The following is a 22,235-nucleotide window of genomic DNA, read 5'->3' as shown; positions in this document are numbered from 1 at the left end:
ACTTCAATGTGTCATTTTATAGTTCTTAGCGCAGAACTATTTGGTATTCTATTGTATGTAACATGCAAATCCCATGAGTTTACACTACTATTATTTGTAGGATTATTTTAACAAAATAATAGTCCCATTTCCTGTTTGGTATAAAACCAAGGCTTTATTTTTAAAAGTGGATGAAGATGTTTATACAAATTTCTCTGTGGTTTATTTTCCAAAATTGATACTTTCTCACATATAGCATGTTTTTGTTGTTGTTGTTTTCCAAAAATCCACCTTTTGCTGAGACGAGAAAGAATACTGAGTAGCTGTTCACATTTGCTAGCCATAGTCTGAGACATTTGCAAGGCAGGATTCTCTGATGTCAAGGGCTGAGGTATAGTTTACTGATCCCCTTCCATCTCAGCAAAAGTGCATATGAGAGAGAAGAGAGAGGAAAGCCAGAATAGAAGGGAAGCTGAAAACTGTGGTGCTTTACTTGTTCATCTCAGGATATGGAGAAAAACGTGGTAATAATGAAAGCTGCCCTTTGTTTACAATACACAGAGTTTGTGGCAGCAATGTTTTGAGCCCCCAAATGGCACTTAATAAATAAAAGAAGATACAGGTTTTCTTGATTAGTTAGATATAAATGTTTACTCAAACTTTCATGAGAGTTTTCTTTATTTTTGCAGCACACTCTCTGCTCAAATGAACGCATGAACGAATGTCTATTTTTTAGTGTGAACTCAGTATATACAAAATAAGTTCAGGATCCAAATTCATTTCATTTTTAAATATATTTAATAAAGTCAAGAATTCTTATTGACTGTTTTAATTAAAGATAGATTTTTAAAGACTGGATTTAAGCAATTTTTAAATGGGTAATTTTGTCAAAGAATTTTACAGTCTGTGAAATACATTAACATTGAAACTAAAAAGAGAGAGAGAAAAAAAATGAAAAAGAAATTGCTCCATGAAAATATTTCCAAGGTTGTTCTTAGCAATGTAGGGTTACCATTTTTTTCCTTTTTAGTGTTGATGTTGTGTGGACACTGGAGACAGTTGTGCACTGTGGATATTATTGCTGCAAAGGAGGAGAGGGAAAAAGATAGGTTTGCAGCAGAGCCTGTGGATGGCACCAAGCCAGTGCCCTGAAAAATGGCAAACATGTCACAGCTAACAGCTGGATGCAGAAATATTTCTCTTTAATTTGGATGGATAAAATTTTTTTCACAGCAGGGCGCTCTCAAAAGAGTACAACATCAAAGAGGGCGGGTCTCACCAGTCAGACATCAGCTGGCTCCAGGATGGAGCAAAATGAATGAACTGTCAGGACTTTTCCAGCATATATGCTTTTGCCAAGTGAAAAGTTAAAGCTTCAGTGGCTTGTTCAGATCACAGACAAAATCCTGATAATGGAAGCCTGATTCCCCAAAGTCTTCCTCTGATCAACGGACAGAGGATGTCTGAAGAAGACTCCAGATTGATGGATGGCAGGCTTCATATCGATGGCTGCCGCCATCCTTGGAGATAAGTAGAATTCACCAAATGCTCAACAGTTCTCAGTAGTGCCTGAGTCTCTTTGTCATAATCCTCAGAGTCACCGACTCTCCTCTGCTAACTTGACACTTAGCAGCAGCTGACCCACAGTGTGACCAAAATACCCATTTCCATTTCTTCACATGGCCGGCTTTCTGATGAAAGCTTTGCAAACACCACCACGGGTGTTTTACAGTTTATTGACACTTTTCAACTGTTTTTCTGATTACCATATTTCAGTCTTGACTTATATGTTAGTATTATCTGCAAACTCAACATAAACCTCTAATGATTTTCTAATATTTCTGGAACTTGATGAATGTGAATTGACAAAGTACAGTATATAGCTTTATATCAGCATTACTGAAAATACAGCAACGGTGTATATAACCATTACTCACTTATTTTATGGGGCATTTATTACTTGACCTTTGAAGCCACGTTTTAGAATCTTGGCATTCCAGACATTCCAAAGTATTCCAAACCAAAGTGAGAGGAAAGGATTTCCTTATTAGAAACAACAACAATATAAGTTAATTCTAATGGGAGGAGGAGGGAGAGATTATTAAAATGAAAAAACGTATAATATTATATATTTGAGAAAAAAAGCTGAACACACATAATATGGGCACACTTGTCGGTGTTTACGTTAATGAAGAAGCTTTATTGAAAAATATGCACATTCACAGTCTTATGCATTGTCTTTTTTTTTTTTTAATGTTCCTCGTCATTATGACACATTGCAATATGCAGAACTGGGGATTTGTGTCTTATGACCCTCATTTGGAGAATTTCAGATAGTTTTAAAGGCAAATCTCTACATACCTCTCTGGTAGGGCAAAAGGGATGCGATGAAAAAAGCAAAAATAACATAGAGGCTTATGATTCACATTTCTTAAATATTTAACTGCAAGCAAATCATTTCATCTTTCTCAGCACAAGGCTTATTACCTGTAAAACAGAATAATATTCTCAGTTTCCCTTGTAGGTCAGTTATAAGGATAAATAAGCCTGTAAAAGTAGTTTATAAACTCAAATGCCACACAAATATGCATGACTTGGTCATTAACTGATGTTCTTTCCTTGTGTTAGTGGGGAGTCAGATGCTTTCACTTGTTCTGAAAGTTTTATTTTGTGATCTTTCTTCTCAAGCCTTGATTTAGCTTGATTTGAAAGTTTAAACCCGGGAAGGTTAATAGGCCACCCTGTTGTGGTATTTGCTGTTTTCCTCTTGGGGAGCAGTGCTGGATCTCTGTGGATTTGAGGCTCCAGGCTGAAATCCACAAATGTCCCCTGCTCTGCATCCAGGTACATGTGACTGCACAGACAGCTCACCTACCTTGAACTTATGGAGTGTTTATGCAGAAATATGGCACTGTAATTTGGGGGTCCCTCTGGCCAAAAATGTCAGTGACTTCAGAGGTCAAGCAATTCTATATGATAGGTGATGTTCAGTGAGAGATCCTCGGATATGGAGGTTCTGAAGCCACAGCTAATTAAAACATTTGTAATACTTGTTAATTTCAAGTATGCTCCAGAAATGTTCTCAAAGGTATAGTGGGTGGCTATGTCTTTTGCATGACAAGGGACACTGCAATATAAAGACTGATTAGGAAAGTGTAGGGTTGAAGCAATGCTTCCTTACTATTTTCTGGACAGTATTTACATTCACATAGGATTTCTTATTTTGATATAGTTTGCTTTATTTTAAAAATAGACTCATCTGGGAGATAAAAATATAAACTATTAATACATCAACTGTTTTACTCCTGTATTCCCTTGATGTCATTCTAAATCTTCTTCTTTCTCCTTCTTTCTTTTTCAACAAGAGTTGATTTCCTGTGTGTAAAAACCCTGTGTAAGGAGAAAAAAATTTACATATCAGTAAATTTTTTTAAATGATTAAAATGCATTCCTGCCCTCAGTGAGTTTAAGCTCTGATAACCTTAGCAATAGTTTATTTGCACAGATTATATTGTGGCCAGTGTCCATGAACAATTTAGTAGATTATGTCTGGGTTGATGTTTCTCATCTAATAATAGTGTTGGTCTAAGGCTAGCTTTGTTCTTTGAGTTCTTACTAGATGTCCAGCATTGTTTTAAGTTCTTTACATATACTCACTCATTTGGTTTTTATATCAGCTCTTTGAGGTAGGGGTTATTATTAGCACTATTTTTTTTAAGAAAAAGAAAGTCTCAGCTTCCTCAAGAGGTTAAATAACTGACCAAAATCATATCACCACAATTGTAACTCACAAACATTGAAACTGACACCCACATGCATGCTCTTAACCTCTGCACTCTGTATCCTGCAGTCGCCCATAACCGCAGTGTGTTTTCACTGAGAATACTTAAGAAGGTCTCCTTTAACAACCACCTTTCACCTTTTAAAAATCTTTAATTTAGCAATAAAAGTATTCTGGCTACTAATTTTTTCATAGTCAAAACAGCCAAGAATCATTCTTTTGAGTAAATAATTGTAGAGCTGTCTTATGAACTATAAAATATTGGGCCTCGTAGGAAATCTACCTCCTGACACACAGAGGAATTGTGTAGTAAAACATATTTATCTACGTTGACAAACAGTGTGCTTTCTCAAATTGTGCTTTCTCTGATTTCTAATACACTTGACAGTTGGAACCCCAGTTTTGTGAATTTTGCAGAAAGATGGGGCTGTATAAAGGCACTGTGTAAATAGGTAGAGGAGATCTGAGCAACTGCGTTTTTTTAATCTGTTCTTCACTGGATCCTCCATAAGCTGTGAAAGAACTTTAAATAGTGCTGGGTTCACAGGTCTAAACTGGAAATCTCCAATGACCTTTTCTGGGCCCTTACTGTGGTAATTGTTTATTCTGTTTTAAATCATCATATGAAATTCACCCTTGTATTTCATAGAATTGAAAGAGATTGGCTTCAAAAAGAATGTAATGTTTTTTAACCCTAGTTGTTAGTACTTAGAATGAAGGTTTAATTGCATTTAGTGGTAATTTCTTTTTAAACTTTGAGTAAAACCCAAGATCTTGAAGAAGATAGAGAATTATTGTGAGAATTCAATTCACTTAGGCACGCATTGGGTTCTTCCTTTGTGCTGGGCCCTGTGTTAGATGTATGGGCATAAAATATGCTTCCTCACTTCAGCTGCTTGGTGAAAACTGAAGGAGGCTGGCACTTCAACAGACAACCAAATGACGGTGTCTGGAGCCTTAGCACAGGGATATGCCAAGGTTGGGAATATGGGAGAGGGCGTCTGAAATGTCTCCTTACTCCCTGAAAACTGACTAATCCCTTTTATATGAAACCTTCGGCTCCTCCTTCCCCCTCCCCCTGCTGAAATCCAGGGACAGAGGAACAGATTCATGATTAAGTTGTAATTCAAGTTCCTTCTGTCTGAGGTCATTGGCTCTCTTCAGGATATTCACAGGACTGAATGGGAGGCAGAGAAGTGGAGAGCGGATGAGAAGGCCTGGAGATGAGGCCTGGTTCTGTCACGGACTAGTCGTCTCTCTTAGCTTAGACTACTAACTTTCACAGACACCATTTCCTTCTGTATACACTGATGGGGTCAGAACAGATGGTCTCTGAGGTCCCTTCCAAATCTTATTTTCCTGGGCTCTAAATTTAGCCACAGTGCTTGGCATTCTAGCAGAAGACTTGGTGACTGAGTTCTTCATGGAGGCCTTATCTACTGGAGGAAATGTGCTGCCTGTGCTTTTTCACACAGGGTCCCCCAGCTCACCTCAGGCCCCTAGAGGTGTCCTGGGAACTGTCTCAGAGAGTCAGAGGTGGGGTTAGTTGTGCCGGTGGGGTGCTCCCATCAACCTGTCATTTTTTTAACCAGGGCAACGTTCATCTATTTTTATGGTAATTACATTTAAGACTTCCTTGAATTAAAGGGGATTCTTCACTTTAAAAAGATCTTTGAAAGCCTCTTCTGATAAAAATGAAGGGAAAAAAACCCCCAAAACTCTGTGCTCCCCTTCACTGGAAAACTACAGGACAGAAAGCTTGGATCTTGGGTCTGATGACGGATCTTGGGAAGCACAGGAGTGGTGAATCTTTGCAGTTTTCTAGGCTGTCACTTCAAACAATTTTCTTTGAAAGTGCCCCCAGCTTTCAAATGGGGACTGATTTTCAGTGGTGGTAGTAATTCCCTTATAGCTGGGCTTCCAAGTGTAAATGTCTAATGAGGGCAAGCAGGTAAGTAAATTAGTGAAGTAAGTGGCATAGAAGACAGTCAGAATGGTAGGGACTGCAGAGCTGGGGAAGCTCAAGCCCAGTCTGAAGGGATTACTGCCGGCGATCAAGGACCCATCTTTTGATTTTCCAGAAGTTAGAAATCTCAATTAGATTAAATTTTAACATTTTTTAAACATTGTGCAGGAAAAACAAGGTTGGCCTATTGCTTGAATTTAGCCTAAGAGCCACTAGTTTGCAAATTTTGCTTTGGAGAAACACTGCTCAAGCCACCAATACACACAGTTCCTATTATTTGGAAGATGGTGTTATGCTTATGTTAAAAGGAGCTTAGATCGGTCGCTGGCTTACACTGTTTCTATGATTATTATTGTTATCATAGGCTGGCAGCCCTGGTAAATGACAAAGCAGTGGACAAGCCACTCATAGTCAGTTGTAACACTCAACCCTGGAGCATATTTTACTCCTGCTGTTCTCATTTAAATCTAGATTTTGTGCAAGGAAAATAAGATCATAGGAGACAGTGGCACTTCTTAATATCCAGGATCACAATACAGCTCCTTTCTTGTGGTAGCTTTCAATTAATGCCATGCGTGTTTTGTAGTGAGTAATTGTGTGATAACTATTTCAACCATATGTGTGCCGTCCCAATAAATAGATTCGAAACTGTTAGAATCCCCTAATAAAGGTAAGAATTAACTCTCCCTCTTCCTTTTATTTCCACTCCTGTTGGTAAAAGAGAAAGTATAGACCAAAAGCAATGGTTTGAAAATAGCAGCAACAACAATCACAAAAGAAATCAGAGGCTGAAAGTGTAGCAATATGTGTTACAAATATTTTTCCAGGAGGATAACAGATAGTTTTTGACATTAGTTAACATAACTTCTCTGTTTTAATAATCGATGCAAAAACTGAACTACAAAAACAAAAACAACCCAAAAGGGCTAGGTTTTCTTTTCATTTATTTTTCTCTGATTTTTAAAAATCAGTTAAGAGGCTCTTGGTATTCTTTAGGTGAGGAAAAATATCTCATTTGGACTAAAATGGTTACCAGTGGAGAGAATAACATAAATGCACTTGAAAAGTATGTAGAAGGCAAATGCAACGGGATTTGATGATAGCTAGGCTCTGGGGATTGAGGGAGAAAGCAGTATCAAGGTTGAATGAGTTTGTTCAACTCTGGGTATGTAGTTACAGGGTTAAAGTAGGTGCATGGGATTTGTGTCAAAGTTTCATGTGAAATATTATAATATTAGTATTAGCTAAAGCCAGGAAAGCCGAACCTCATGCCATGTGCTACATTGTGTAATATTTGGGAAAAGCCTGACAAATTGCCTTCTACTTTTCCTCAAGGCAAGTAGCAGTTTATATCAGGCAGTCAAAAATTGTAGGTTTCCTCGTAGTCACAATATACTTACTTAAGATTATTGCCAAAACAAGAGTGTGGGAGGAAACACTTTTTATGCTTATTTTTAGGATGGGCTGGTTAGTGGCTGGTGCTCAAAAGAGCCAACAGTTAAGACAGGCCCCACTAGTTAGAAATGTTAGAAAATTTTACTTGCTGTTGAAGACAGTGGCTTGATATACAAAGGAAGATTGTTGTGTGCACTTCTCAAGATGCTTCATAATAATTTTCACCAGCAGTCCCAATGGAAGATTTATTCTTGGAGGAAGAGAGGGTAGGACACTGGGTCATCAACATTTTTTACTCCATTAAAGATTAACAGTGGCATTAAGAGAACCAAATGGCTTTGGTCAATGTTGCAATTTTTAAGAAACTGGTTAAGATTCAAAATTTCAACTGAGACTTTTGTTGACATCCTCAGAGTTGAAATTTTGAATCTTAATAAGTTTCTTAAAAACACAAAAACGAAACAACCCCCGCCCCACAACAACAAAAGCAGAAACAACTATAGTGTAGTCAATCCTAAATATGTTGTCTATCATTAGATTTCTCATGTAGCAGATGTAGCCACCCCGTGAAATGTTTCCATTTTTTATCATTATCTAAAACCTAGAAATTAAATAAGTCATTAGCCTTAAATAAATATAATTCAAGAATCTCTTCACTCTTCTCAGGCTAAATTGATTATCAACTGTGATCACTCTGGTGTGTTTACCCAGTCATAATTTCTCAATTGTTTTTATCAGATTAATGTTTGTCTTTCATTGTGGGGTTAGTGGAAAGGTTGGGGGTGGAGAAGAATGAGTTCAAGGGAAGCAAAATAAAATAAAATATAAATAAATAAATAAAACTCAGCTGTTTTTAAATGACTGGTGATAGTAAAAAGAAACAGTCATCCCTAAGCCTGTTCTCCCCCCACCTCCCGAGAATAGAAATGCTGAGCTAAAGGAATATGAATGCCCATACTAATTTTTGGGCCTAAATGTAACCAGTGAGGCTACATTGTAACCAGCCTAAATGTAACCAGGCTCTTTGAAACACTTATTTTCCATGCTTATTGAAAAGGAAAAGTGGAAGGGCTGATTAGTGAGAGTGAGAGACATGATTTGTCAGGATGCTCTGGGGAAGGAGCTACCAGAAGAAGGATCCCACCGCTGATTTTACCTGAAGAGGTACAGTGTATGATGGTCCTTCTGAGAACCATACCCTGCGAACCAGAAACTCTTAACTGTCTCTGCTTCCTAGATGGCCCCAAGACTGGGAGTGACTTTGTAGAATTTCTATGGATACATGACCTCCTCATCTCCCACTCCTCTAGATACTGCGTCCCCCTGTATCTGAAGTTGTTTCTGGAAAGGCAAGCTGTGGCCTCTGCTGTCGGCACTGACTCCCTGTTTGCTTGGCTCCCTAGTTGCTTTGCACAAGACTTTTTGTCCCATGCTTATTGCATGGTTCGAAGGGGATTTCATTTTCTCATATGCTATCTTGAAAGGAAAGCTGCTTGAATTGATGTGAGGCAGTAATGATTAGAACAACTCAGTTAAGAAATGTAGGCTTCAGAGGAAACAGCTATTTTTTTCTTTCCCTTTTTAAGGTTCTCTCTCTTTTTTATTTTTATGACTCCTCTCCTAATAGTTTCAGGTCCTGAAAACTGAAGTCCTACATCTTCTTTGAGGTGAGAGTCCATTTATTTCATCCAAATCAAAATCTGTTTTGCCAGTTCTTTATGGCTCCGTAACTCTCCAACTGCCTTCTGCTAGGTGTCACCCAGCCTGTTGAACAGACAGTTACTGCCTCCCGAATGCCTTTGGACAGTTGTGTGTTTGAGACTGAGGGGCCACAAATGTGGATGTTCCAGCCATGTCAGAGTGGCCTCTCCTTTCAGCTTGCTTTGTTTATCCAGCAGCTCATTACTTAAGACTAGCCTGTCAAAATCAGTTAAATATTCTTTGGGAAATATGGTCACATCCTTGAGATATCACAAATATGTTTAATACATAGAAGATTGGCTTGATAAGAAAAACCTGATCGACTTGCATCACCAAAAAATATTTTCCTGTTATTCTGGATGAGTTTCCACAAGCATCAATAAGCACTAGCAAACCTAAGGGCAATAAATTTCTGCAGCTGACACATAAAGACACCAAGGGAAGCAGGGAAAATGATTGCTGATGATTCGTTCTAACTACTTGACCTTCTGACCTCTTCTCCAGATATATGACCAGGATGGGACACTACAGCACTTTATTGATGGTGGGGAACCTAGTAAGTCGAGCTGGATGAGGTATATCCGATGTGCAAGGCACTGCGGAGAACAGAATCTAACAGTAGTTCAGTACAGGTAAAGTATATCTTGATTTACCACCTACAGAGCTAAAGCCATTTGGCTTGCATATACAAATTCAAGCTTGCCACTGGTGGGTTAAAAAAAAAAATCCTGCAGAACTCTGAAAGGACTGGCAGACATTTTTTTTTTTTTTTTTTTTTTTAGCTAGGTTTCTGAAACCTCCTTAGTTCTTATGATAGTAAGAGCGTTCATGACATTCATGAACATTTAAGATTAAAGATGCTAGTAGATGGCGTCCTTCACTCTGTGCACATGGTAAAGTTACTCCCACATCATTAGAACTTCCAGAATAGTCTGAATGAGTCCAGCAAACCCACTGACTTGGGGTGCTTTTCCCAAGCAGATATATACACACAATAAGTAGAAAGTGAAATTCAGCCTCAGGTCTCTTAGTTTCTGTCTGCTTCATGTTATCTCCCTTGAGGAATGGTTTTACTTGCATAATGGCATGGGAAACCAAGAACTCTCTACCTTCCCCAGGATACCTTTCCAAAACCCCTAGGCTTAGTGGCAGTGACAGAGCCAGGGTAACTCTCCTGCTTCCTCTAATGGTGGTGGTGGGTTTGGCCCTTCGATGATTAAGGATTTGTTTCAGTTGATGAGGCCGTTCCTGGGCACAGAGAAACTCCTGGTTTCCTGAGGTATGGGCAAAACCCAAAGGATAACAAAGGCAGGGTGGAGCCATTCCCATTTTCCTGTAGGGAGTCCACATAGGGAGGACTCTGGGCATCTGAGAAGCAGGATGGATTCTCTGGATGCTCCGCCAGTTCATCTGAGTGCACCTGCTGGTGAAGCATTTCCACTTAGTGCTAAGGAAGGCTGGAGTGGAGATGAGAGGGCAAAAACAAATCAAATGGGAAAAACTCTACAACAAAGCCTTCTTTTCTCAAAATCCCTCGAAAACCTGTGCCATATAAATATATGACCTCAGTTATAAACAGCCGTGTTCCCTTTAGAATCAGAAGCAACTGTTCAGCTTTATTAGGCACCACAGACACATCAAAGTAGAGGGCTCTGTGCTCAGCAACCTGGAGTCCTGCCTATGGCTATTTATTTTCCTTTCCTTTTTTTTTTTTTTTTTTTAAACGTAGCTTAAGGTTTTTCTTTTTAACTTTCTTCCCCTTGTTGGTTAAAGGCTGCACAAATCTGGCTTGCTCTTTGAAGGTCTTCAATTAAAAACAAAATTGGGGCAGTGTGTGACTCACTGCCTTGGTTTTCAGTGCAGTTTCATTTCATTAAACAATGGTTTAAATGTAGTAGCACAAGACAGTATTTCGTTACACTGCTGTAGACGAGCTTTACACGCTTTTATTACAGCTACATTTCTGTTGTGAGGTTTTTAATAAAACTCTGAGCTAGAAAATTAGTGAAGATTGTGCTTGTCCATTTAGCAAGAGATAGTTTGGTTCTGTAATAAGTACCCAGGGAGCTATTGAGGCAAATTCTGAATTCGGGAAAACAAGAAAGCCCTAAGAGGAAGGTGAGCATGGGTAAGTCATTGCCTATCTGTCAATATTAAGTGGGTTTCTTAAAACTCCCCTTTCATGATGGTCCTTACACTATGAGCTCTCTCTGCCGATCTGTTTTCGATTACTTCAGATCTTTACAAAATGAACTACAAAAACACAATTTTCAAAACTGGCATTCATCACCAGTGACCATGTCCAAGAGTAAGAAAATAGAAAAGTTGGACCCTGAAGAGCCAGCCTAATTTTTATTGTACATGAATGTCCTCTTCACAAAAAGTCAGCTGGTTTAAATTCATTCTGTTATGATTTGTAATATCTAAATGGAATTTTCTTCAAAGCGCCCTTGATTGATTGACCCTTAGCTGAACGTTTTGTTTTTATTTTGAGGCTGACAATAATGTTTGTTGGCATGTGTTCCACTTCAACTGCGTTGGGACGCCATGAAGCTATCTTTATGAGTCATCCAACCACAATACTAAATACATGTCAGCAAAGGAAATATTATCTGAAAAGGGAAAAATCCCTTTGATGTGCTTCAACATGCAGAGATTTCTGCGAGTTTTGGAAGCTCTGCCCGCTTGTAAGGATTGGTGTACGCTTACACATTTTTTCCCCCTTTCGGCCTACTCGGTGCCTCAAAAGACCACCCATTGCTCGAAAACAGTTCTGCTCTTTCAGCAGCAAAGTGTGTCATTTGGTTTTAGCACATTCATTTGCCGGGCGCAGTGTTTATATGAAGGGAAGCCAAACCGAGAGATGAAATGTTGCAAGGGTGAAGTACAAAGTAGACTCAATTTTTCTCAAGTTAGGAGATGCCAGTGATTTATAGCTCAGCTCCAATTTTGATTTTTTTATGTAACAGTGGAAAGAATTAATAAAATGCACAGCTCTTAGAGATGCAGAGGGAGGAAGGGTAGCAAGAGCTGGACAACTGGCTGGAGTTTTTGTCAGATATTCATAGAATGTTGGAAAAAACATTCTGCTTAGCTAGCAGTGCCCTCATGAGACAGAATGGCAGCAAGTAAGGAAAATAACAAGATAAATGAAATTTTTGCAGCTGCAAGTAAAATATTGAGAATCTGCACTTTTTTATTGATCTTTATGATCCCATTGCCAAGAGCCACTTTGTGGTGACAAAATATGTTGACAAGTGCATATCTCACTGCCATGAAAAATGTGGAGAAGCATTCGCCTTATGTCTGCACTGTTATACAAGGAACAAATTGCCCTGCTACAGCCAATTCCTTACAGAAAAAAGAAATTTAAGGCCCACCAACCCTACACACTTTTATCTTGAACTTGAGGTTCATATTTGTAGCAATTCTTCATTGAGAAAACCAGTCGCAGTCTCCTCATTTTTTTCATCTGTAGATTTTTTTACAGTACCAAAGCTATTATAAAAAATGTTTATTTCTTGGTACCTTCACTGTATCATTTCAGAGTGTAATTTTTCAGCCAGAGTAAAGTGCTCCTCTTGTAGTTATTGTATTTCCATCCATTTCACATAAGAGGGTTTTTCTCTTCTGTATCAAACTTTAGAAGAAAAGCAGTGCAGAGGATTTTTATTTCTCTGAGTCCTTATTTCACAAAGCTGCTTAATTTTATTACAAATTTGGGAACTCCCAATGCCAAGTTGCAATAATACATTTAATGCTTTTCCTTTAAATAAGAGACCAATAGTATTTATATATGAGGTTGGGGCACCAGTGTCTTTGCAATTTTCCAGAGAGGGAATTTTCTCATTAGTGTGAGATGGAATTTTTTTTTTTTTTTTTAATGAACTCTTCCTTTCTGATGTCTCCTGGGTTAAATATCTGTCTCTTCAGTCAATTCATTCTAGGGAGGGACACTGTGGAAATAAACTGAATGCTGTTTATCATACTGAGTTACAGGCTCTAATTGGTTGCTGGGGACAATCAGTTGGGTGTCGATTTATTACAAACAGAAACTGTTCAGATGGAGTTGAGCAGAACTTTTTCGGGGCAATAAAAATATGGATGGGGGCACATGAGTCCTATGTATTACTAAGCTGGGTTTTCTTTTGTTTCTGAATAGGTCGAATATATTCTACCGAGCCTGTATAGATATCCCCAGGGGCACCGAGCTTCTGGTGTGGTACAATGACAGCTATACGTCTTTCTTTGGGATCCCCTTACAATGCATTGCCCAGGATGAAAACTGTAAGAATTTATTTTAGCTCTGAATTCACATTTCAATATACGTATTTCAAAGCTAACTTTTTAAGAGCGTTTTTTGAAACTCATGAAATGTGGTTCATTATGATAAGTAACACAAACATACGCAAGTCTGTTCCATCATTTTCTTTTCCCTGCATGTCATGTGCTTTCTCATAGGGCATCTTAACCTGTACGGGCCAGTCCTTCACCTATTAACGACTTCAAAGACTTTGCCAGAATTTTAAATAATAGTTGAAGCAAGTTAAGTCAGTTGGTATTCACTGAGCACCTACTGTGTGTCTGGTTCTGTGATTGCCGCCTTAGGGATTACAAGAGCAGTGTAAGATTCAGCTTCTGCTCTGAAAGGATACACAGTCTTGTGGGAACCACACTATATGCAAAAATGAAGTAATAAGAAAGCAATGTAATTTAGTCAGGGTATGTAATACCCCTTTAGTCGATTGGGTGTGCTTCCTCCTACATAGTCATTTGCATGATAAATAATATTTAAAATGGTAGATATGTGACTGAGGAATTCATGTCTTTCTAAATTTTTTGTCTATAACTGTGTCTGGAGACGTGCAGTTTTCTCCTGTCTTTATTGCCATGCCAACCATTATTTTTAAAAGAATTAACATCTAGGCAAATGTGAACTTGCAGCAACTTTCATGTAAACTTTATATTTCTGTTTTATCAGTTATTTGAAAACTATTTGAAAGTGATTTCCAGTATTTGGAACAGAATTAGGTCATTCTGATGTGCTTCAGTGAGAAACATTAGTTTCAGTGATACTGTGTTTTCTTGTCACCAAATTGACTAATTTGTGAACTGATAATTTGATGTTATGCTACAAAAAGAAACAAATATAACAGATAGCTTTTGATAATAGATAAGAAATTTCATTTGGAAAAAAGCGTTATTTTTTATTTTCTTCTCCACTTTCTCACACGTGCACTTACACACACAAAAACCACAATTTAAAAATGCCCATATTATCACTGACCAAAATGCTGATGGTCAGATATTTCTTTCTCACTTTGTTTTTAATTTCTTTGTAAAAAGAAAAATCTTCAACAAGCCTATTACTATCAACTTTCCTTTTCCATTTTACCCTAACCCCCAAACCAATCTCAAATTTAAAAAAATGAATCTTTGGACATACAGTACCTTCCTCTGACTTTGCAGCTTCCACTAGAAGTTTTACTTTCTGCAGACATACTCCTGCTTCAGTGAGTTCCTGTTTTCATGGGAGAAAATCTCAGTGTTGGACATGGGTATGTAGTGAGAGGCAAATGAGACAGGAGCCACTGTGCTCAGCCTCAAACAGAATGGCTCCATGCTCCATATTCCCAAAACTAAATCTCTGTCTGTGCACAGAAAGGTGTCAGCATCAGCCAGCCTCCTGATCTACTAACATGGACTTGTCTGTATGTTGGAAGCTTGTCATAACCTCACCAAACACTCCTTTTGGAGTGTTTGATCCAAAAGGACTCTAGAAATCTCACAAGGTCCTCTGTTTCTTCTTTTAATACAGCCTGCTACAGACTCTGAAGGTGTTGTGGTATGTGTGTTGAGGAATGTCTGAAAGTAAACATATCAAGGTCAAATATTCATTTATTTATTGTTCAGTTGTGTAAGGAACACCTACCATGCCTGGTGATGCAAATACAGCAGTGAACAAAATGGACAAGAATTCCTGCCCTCATGGAGCTTCCATTCTAGTGGAGAGAGACAGATTATCAACAGATATATAAGTGAATAAATATTTGGTCAGATGCTGATAAATGTTGTGGGCTAATAAAGCAGAAAAGGGGCAAAGGGGTACCAGGCATTGGGAGTTAGTTTCAGAGAGTTAACAGGGTAGGATTCACTGGGAAGGTGGCCTTTTGGCAGAGACTTAAGATGATGAAGGAACAAACCATGTGCTCATGTGCTAGTAGACAGAAGACCATTCCTAGGAGCCAGAGAATTACAAGTTCCAAGATGGGAATGTTCCTGGTGTGTTGGAAAAGCATCACAGAGGTCAGCATGGGTGTGGCAGAGTGAGTGAGGAGGAAAGAGGTTAACTTAGATGTGGGTGGGTGCCAGAGCAGGGAAGACCTTGTAGGGCCCTGGAGGCTATTATCAGGATGTTGTCTCTGACTCTGTGTGAGCTGGGCAAAGGAGCTGTTATAGGGTTTTGAGAAAAAGAATGATTTGACTGAATTTTTTTCAGGATCACTCTGTCTACTGAGTGGAGACTGGACAGTAAGGGTGTGGGAAGAGCACGGAATCCAGGGGAGAGGACAGTGGTTTGGACTAGCATGGAAGTGGTGGAGGTGGTGAGAAGTAGTTGGATTTTGGATATGTTCTAAAAGTAAATCCAACAGCATTTTCTGACACATTAGATGCACAGTGAGAAAGAGGAGTCAGGGATGACTTTGAGGCTTTTGGCCTGAGGAGCTGGAAGGATGGCATGACCACTTACTGAGTTCTGAGCCAGAAATGGAAACTGTGGAATGACCACTTAGGAAATGCATTTCTTATCCTTGACCTGGATCTCTGGAGTGGGAGACTCATATCCACATGGTGCTTCCACCTGATGATGCTGTCACATGAACTGGAGGGATGAGGGATTGGAGTAGAGCATTTTTGGGTCCATGTGCCATTCACGGCCACCTGACAATGGGTGTCTGAGCGCATACCACCTGGCCTTCAGATTCGTTTGGCACAGATGACAGTGCCAAAAATGTACTTTCTGGAATAAAAAAAGTTTGCTTTTTTCAGTTCTTCTTTCTGCTAGAGTCTACCCTGAGTGAAGCGTTCTTGAGATTATTAGAGTACTGAATAAACTCTACCAGGATATATGATATATCATTTAGCATCTGAAATCCTTGAAAGAAAATTTGCAAAGCTACAACAGCTCAATGTATTGTACACTCAGTAGGAAAACTAAGTAGTTCTTTTGGGTTCTGTTCAGAGCAGTAAGTAAGGTTGAGGCAAGTTTAAAAGGAATAAGCCTTTGACTAAAGTGCTCAGCAGTGACAATCCCCTTTCCCCCAAGGGTATTATAGGAATTTTATTTCGGTTCCTGTCTCGGAGCCATATATCTGTCATGTGATTGGCCACCCAGGAAACCAGCAGAAGGCTCCATCAGATAGTGTTGGGGAGATACATGACTTTGACTACCTCTAAGATGGATTCTCATTCCATGTGATTCACTGGGAGACCTAGTAATGCCTTAAAATGAGGATTCCTTCTTCTGTGCTAAGAAAATACTCTTGATTTAAAAGCACAAATGTGTGAAAGGGCACGGACAGATAATTTAACAGATAGCTTTCCATAGTCTTGAGTAATTTAAATCATCTCCACTGGATTAGCAATTCTAAGACAATTTTTATCCCACTGAGCCAGCCACAAAATAAATTAGGTATCTAAAAAGAAGCTTCTTGAGATCAAAGACTTTTTCGATACAATACCTCCACAGAACCTCTTTATAGTGCTGTGCGCACAGTAAACAATGAGTAAATGTGCAGTGGATAAATACTGAGAATTTCTATTGCTGTTATTAGAAGGGATTAAATATTTCAGGGAGATTTTTTGTTGTTAATGAAGTTGATACCGGGACCAAGGCATTCAAGGAAAATATGATTTTACTTAGTGAATAATATTAAGCACTTTCATTTATAAAAATACAACTTTCTTCCCATGGTTCTTTCAACATTGAAAGTACACATTTCCTATTGAGCGTGTGCGGTGAGTTTGGGTTCAGGATGCGCCCCCTCCGCTGGCGGCCCCAAAACAGGGCGGCTGTGGGTACACTCACTGCTTGGACAGCCCACTGAAAGCTGCCTTGACTCAGAGAAGACAGCAGTTCACACAGGCATTTAGGTTCTGGAAGCAATTCCTATGTTATTTTCTTTTTTAAAAAGTCATATTATAAATGTAATAGAGCTCCAAAGAGAGTGCCTCTCCATCCACTGTGGGCCTTTCAAAAGAGCCTGAAGGAACGCCTGTGTCGACAGATCGCATCCGCAAGAAGGAATGAGGTTCCCCAAAGCTTCCAGTGGGGGATTAGCTCCTGCAGAGTGTAAAGACCTTAGTGTATTCATATTCGTTTCAGAGGAAATTAAAAAAAATCCTGGGAATAAATGTTAAACAAGTCTTCCTGCTGCTTTTTCTGTCTCGGTATATGAAGCTGAGGTGGCAGAATGTGAACCTTGATGGCAACAGGGGAGTTGCTGCACCAGAGTAAACCCTGCCTGGTGGAGACCTGCCTTTTTCTTTTGATTTTAAAGAGCAGAAAATAAAAAGGGGGGCCTCTGTGTGGTGCCCCTCACCCCCACCGTTCCACTAACAATGAGAAACTAGGTCAGGGTCAGAAAGGCCCTACTCAAGCCCTTAGCGGTGACCTTTAGAAGATTACAGTATAGTTCAGTCCACAAAAGCATCTATGCAGGGCCCTGTAGGAAGCATTGTGATGGGTGCAAAAACTCAGGTCCTGTCTTAGAGGAGCTCAGTCTAGAAGAGAACACGTAAGCACGTAATCACAGTATCAAACACCATGCAGATGCTGCATGAGATGGCTGCAGCAGAGAGCTTGAGCTCGGGGCTGTCAGGCTCTCTAAGTCATTCAGCTGGGAGGAGTCAAGCTTCCAAGCCTCTTGTGTACAGTGCAAAGCTGGGGTTGGACTTCTTGCTTAAAACCAGGAGCCAAAAGGCACTATCTTGTCCCTGAATGGGGAATAGAAAAATGCTGCCCTCAAGCCAGTAAACTAAGGAACTGTTCATCTTGGGGCATTGGTAAAAACAAAGTCACACTCTAGAAACTAGCTCTAGCTATGGGATGTTATGAGGCTTGATTTTGCACTACTTGCCAGCTATGGAAACCCTGAGCCAAGAAACTAATACAAAAATTGCTCTAGAGCTGTTGAAACCTGTAGGTTCCTGGAAGAAGAAAGTCACTCCCCAGGGATGCTTCTGAATCTTCCACAAGACTCCAACAAGGAGGCAGCCCACTAAAAAAGTGTTCATGGGAGAAATGACAAAGTTCTCAAGGAAAGTCACTGTCATAAGAGATTTGACTTTTTACGTGCTGTAGGGTATTGTGATATGCTGCCTCAAGTCCAGTTTTGCTACTGGATGGAGGTGCTCATTCCCACTGTTTGTGGGAATGTAGGGGGCTGACATCTCAGATGAGTTTGTTTCCAGGAATTACCTTTAGCCCTCTTGAACCACCTCACCCTTGGTCATACTTCCTCCCATGGTAGCCCATGGACAATGACTGGTCAATGCGGGGTGTATAAAGGACTTGTTCCCTTGCCTCAAATCAGGACAACACTAAAGGGCATTCATTCCATCCAGCTCCAGAGCTGTTAAACTCCACCCTCAGCTCAGTGCTGCCTGCCTCACTTCCCAACAGGTGTTGATCCTGAGAGAAATCCCCAAACCCCAAATCCCCATTTCAGAGTCTGTTTCCTGGGAGACCTGATTTACGACAGGTATTCCCAGATTTCTATTTTCAGTCCAGACCTCTTTACTGAGCCCCAGACTCCACTCCAGCTGTCTTGGCAACAGCATCTTCACTTTCCTGTCTCACATGCATCTCCAACTAAACCTGTGTAAAACTAAACCCACTCTATTCACTCCCACTAATTGCCTCTCCCGTCTTTCAGCAGTTCTCACTCCCAATCATCTAATTGCTCTGTCAAGTAACCTTGATATCTCACTTTTGCTCACGACTTCTTTTCAATCAGCCACCAAGTCCTGTTGATTGCATATTCCTAATGCATTTCTTCACTTCATTTCTGCTGCCACCTGACTAGTGTCAGCATTCACTCTGGCTTGGACTTCTGCAGTAGCCCCCTGCATGACTTCACACTTTCTCTCTTTATTTAGTTCATGGTGGTCAGAGTGAAGTTTCATCCATTTGCTTATTTCATTGTTTCGGTTTACTCACTTGTTTTGTTAATAGGTAGCTCTGTCCCATAGATCAAAATGCACAAAGTACTGTGGACATATAAGTCTCCTTCCAAGATGCCATCAGTAATGTTGGCAGGTTCTCAGGTATTCTTTCAGAGATAATTTTTGCCCATTCCAGCATCTAATCATATTTTCCCTTTTGTTCTTTGGCTGTCATTCTCCCACATGTATACATTGTTCTGTATTTTGTTTATTTACTGATACAGAGTAATGATGCCTTTAAAGCATACATCTGGCCAGGTGTGGTGGCTCACACCTGAATCACAGCACTTTGGGAGGCTGAGCGGGGTGGATCACGAGATCAGGAGTTTGAGACCAGCCTGGCCAACATAGCGAAACCCTATCTCTTCCAAAAATACAAAAAGTAGAGGGCATGTTGGCGCATGCCTGTATTCCTAGCTACTCAGGAGGCTGAGGCAGGAGAATCACTTGAACTTGGGAACCAGAGATTACAATAAGCCAAGATCACCCTACTGCACTCCAGCCTGAGTGACAGAGTGAGACTTCATCTCAAAAAAAAAAAAAAAAAAAAAGCATAAATCTGATCACCTGACACCCAAGCTTAAAATCTCTTTTCAGCTTGCCATTGCTCTTTGCCTATGGGTCATATAGAGTGTCCAGAAACATTTCTATGGTCCATAAAGTATTTTACAATATTAGATTCCAAACATCTCTAGACTATGCCCTGTTCGGGGTGTTACTGACCCCACCATCCTCTATTGTGTTAACTTGCCTCCAGCGAAATATACTTGCCTTATTTCTCCTACCCCCACCCCCATATTCTCCTACCCCATCACATATTTCCGTCGCCTGTCTAGCTCCCACAGGCATTGGTAATTGTGTTGCCTTCCTCTCCAGCCTCAGCTGCAGCCCATCTCCCCTTCTCTCTCTGGCCACATTGACTTTTTTTCCATTCCTTTAGTGCACTGAGCTCCTTCCTACCTCAGCATGGCACAAAACTCTGGCAAAGCTGCCAATGTTCCATCTTCTTGCGTTTCCTTTTCCTCCCTTTGCACTTGTATGATGCCTGTGTATCGCTCAGGACTCAGATTTGCTCATACGCCAAGTTCAGCTATCCCTGATTTATCATTTCCTGGCATCCTTTCTTTTCTCTAACAACACTTAACCATACTTGTCATAACTGTATTTTGTCAATTCTAAAATGTATGGGTTTTCTTTTTACATTTTAATCTTTCTGAAACTGGCAAGTGTCTTGCAATTAATTGTGACTTACAATTATAATGGTGAAATTAATGGAATATTAGATTTGATGAAACTGAGTAAACATTTATCTGTAGAAACATCAGCTTAGTATTTGTCTTTCCCACTAGAGTTTATGTGCCACAGGGCAGGGACTGTGACTTTCTTGGTTCCCCTGTATCCATGGTGCCTAGCACAGGGACAGGCATGGAATAGATGTTCAGCAACTATCTGTGGACTGAATGAATGAATGAGGAAGGGGTAAAGTTGAACTTTGTTTTGTGGATCCCAAATTTGCCTCTCTCAATATTTTAACTGTCCAGATTTCATGAGTTCATGTTCTTGACTGTATCCTTCAAGCTTTGGGAGTTTGCCCTCTTCCCCTTAATCTTTGCATTTCCAGACCAAAGAAATTGACTAGCTCAATATTGCTTCATGCAGAAACCACTTCATCTTTTTGGTCATTTTAATAATCCACCTCTGCACCTTTTGCAGTTGTCTGTGTTGTCTTTCTTGTGTTGGGCTGAAATTTCCTGTTCTTTCTCTGAAAATTTTCTGTGTTTAGTTTACACCTTTGATGGCCATAGTCAGTGAGGCTGATGTTTAGGAAGAATCATCTTGTGTGCCTTCTAAAATGTTCTGCTTTAATTTTTTTTTTTTAAGAGACAGGGTCTTGCTTTGTTACCCAGGCTGGAGTGCAGTGGCATGATCATATACAATAGAGCGTTGTAAACTATCATCACCCTACTGATCTATCAAACACTAGGTCTTATTTCTCCTACCAAACTGTAAATTTCCACCCATTAATCAATCTCTCTTCATCCCTACTTCCCTATCACCCACACATTCTTTTGTTTTAATGTAAAGGTTATATCACCTTAACAATTATTTAGAATTAATCAATTAGGTTACTTTCTAGGAGTGTAAGTCAGAATTCAGAATCTATCATCTACACTTAGAGTATTATTTGTATTATTTCCCCTCAAAGGCATTTTATTCCTTTTCGTACAGTGAAGTGGCTGGCCAGTGTTTCCCGCTCTCCTGTGTGCTGATGACATCTTCATTCTACAATTTTCTTACCATGCATTCCTTCCTGTTAGTCTGAAATTGCCTGGCCTGAAAAAGCTTAGTGTTGCCGATAACCTTGTGGGCTTCCCTGTACTTTGCTTCTTCTGGATTAGCAATGAAACAGCCAAACAAGATGGTTATACCCTGATCTCTGACAGTGCTGCTGTTTTTATGTTTTATTTTTTTTAAAAAAGCCAAAACATGGCAAAACATTCCTTCTTGTCTTTCAGTGCCTATTTAAAAAGTAACAGTGTGTGTGCCTTAAAATATTAAGTGTAAAAACTATTCACAAATTCTATACTGACTATATACTTTTGCCCCAGAAGTTCAAATATACATAAATATTTGTATATAGAATAAAGACATACATACATACATATGTAGGTGTATATAAGTATATGTATCACTTAAGTATATGTAACTTAAATATATATATAATGTGATAATACACACAAAACAATGTACTAGCTGTAAAAATATCCTTTAAATTTTGAAACACAGCTATTGAGCAGAGATGCTATGAGTCTATGGTCAGAAGAAAGAAAATTCTGATTTATAATTTAGAAAGCTAAAACTCACCACCTAGATGTGTTCTTAACTGAATGTGTGACCCTGGGCAAGTTACTGGACCTTCTTGGGACTCGGCTTTTGTCATTTGTAACCAGAGAAGGTAGGAATAGATCAGCGATTCTCAGCCCTGATTTCAGTTTAGAAGCAGTTGCGGAACTTTAAAAAATGCAGATACCCAGGCCCTATTGAGAGATTATAATGTAGTTTTTAAAGATTCTTGTGTGTGGGTCTAATGTGCAGTAGCCAAGGTTAAGAACTGCCTTGGCAACTAGACAAGTTTTAGGCGCTTTCTAGGTCTCCAAGTCTCTTGCTTTACTTTTCTTTCCTAAG

At 39.5% G+C, this 22,235-nt stretch overlaps 1 protein-coding gene across 1 annotated transcript in view; it reads left to right on the top strand.

The window, feature by feature from the left end:
• The window catches only part of PRDM6 (PR/SET domain 6), a 95,152-nt gene that overhangs the window by 53,029 nt on the left and 19,888 nt on the right, over positions 1–22,235 (top strand). The window contains exons 4-5 of the mRNA XM_035291000.3: positions 9,327–9,454; positions 12,985–13,109. Coding sequence (XP_035146891.1) covers positions 9,327–9,454; positions 12,985–13,109 — 253 coding nt within the window. The remainder of the gene's footprint in view (positions 1–9,326; positions 9,455–12,984; positions 13,110–22,235) is intronic.

The sequence above is a fragment of the Callithrix jacchus genome, chromosome 2 (assembly GCF_049354715.1).
Source record: "Callithrix jacchus isolate 240 chromosome 2, calJac240_pri, whole genome shotgun sequence".
NCBI classification, from domain to species: domain Eukaryota; kingdom Metazoa; phylum Chordata; class Mammalia; order Primates; family Cebidae; genus Callithrix; species Callithrix jacchus.
The sequence above is the reverse complement of the archived record's forward strand: the minus strand, read 5'-3'. Positions and strand labels throughout refer to the sequence as shown.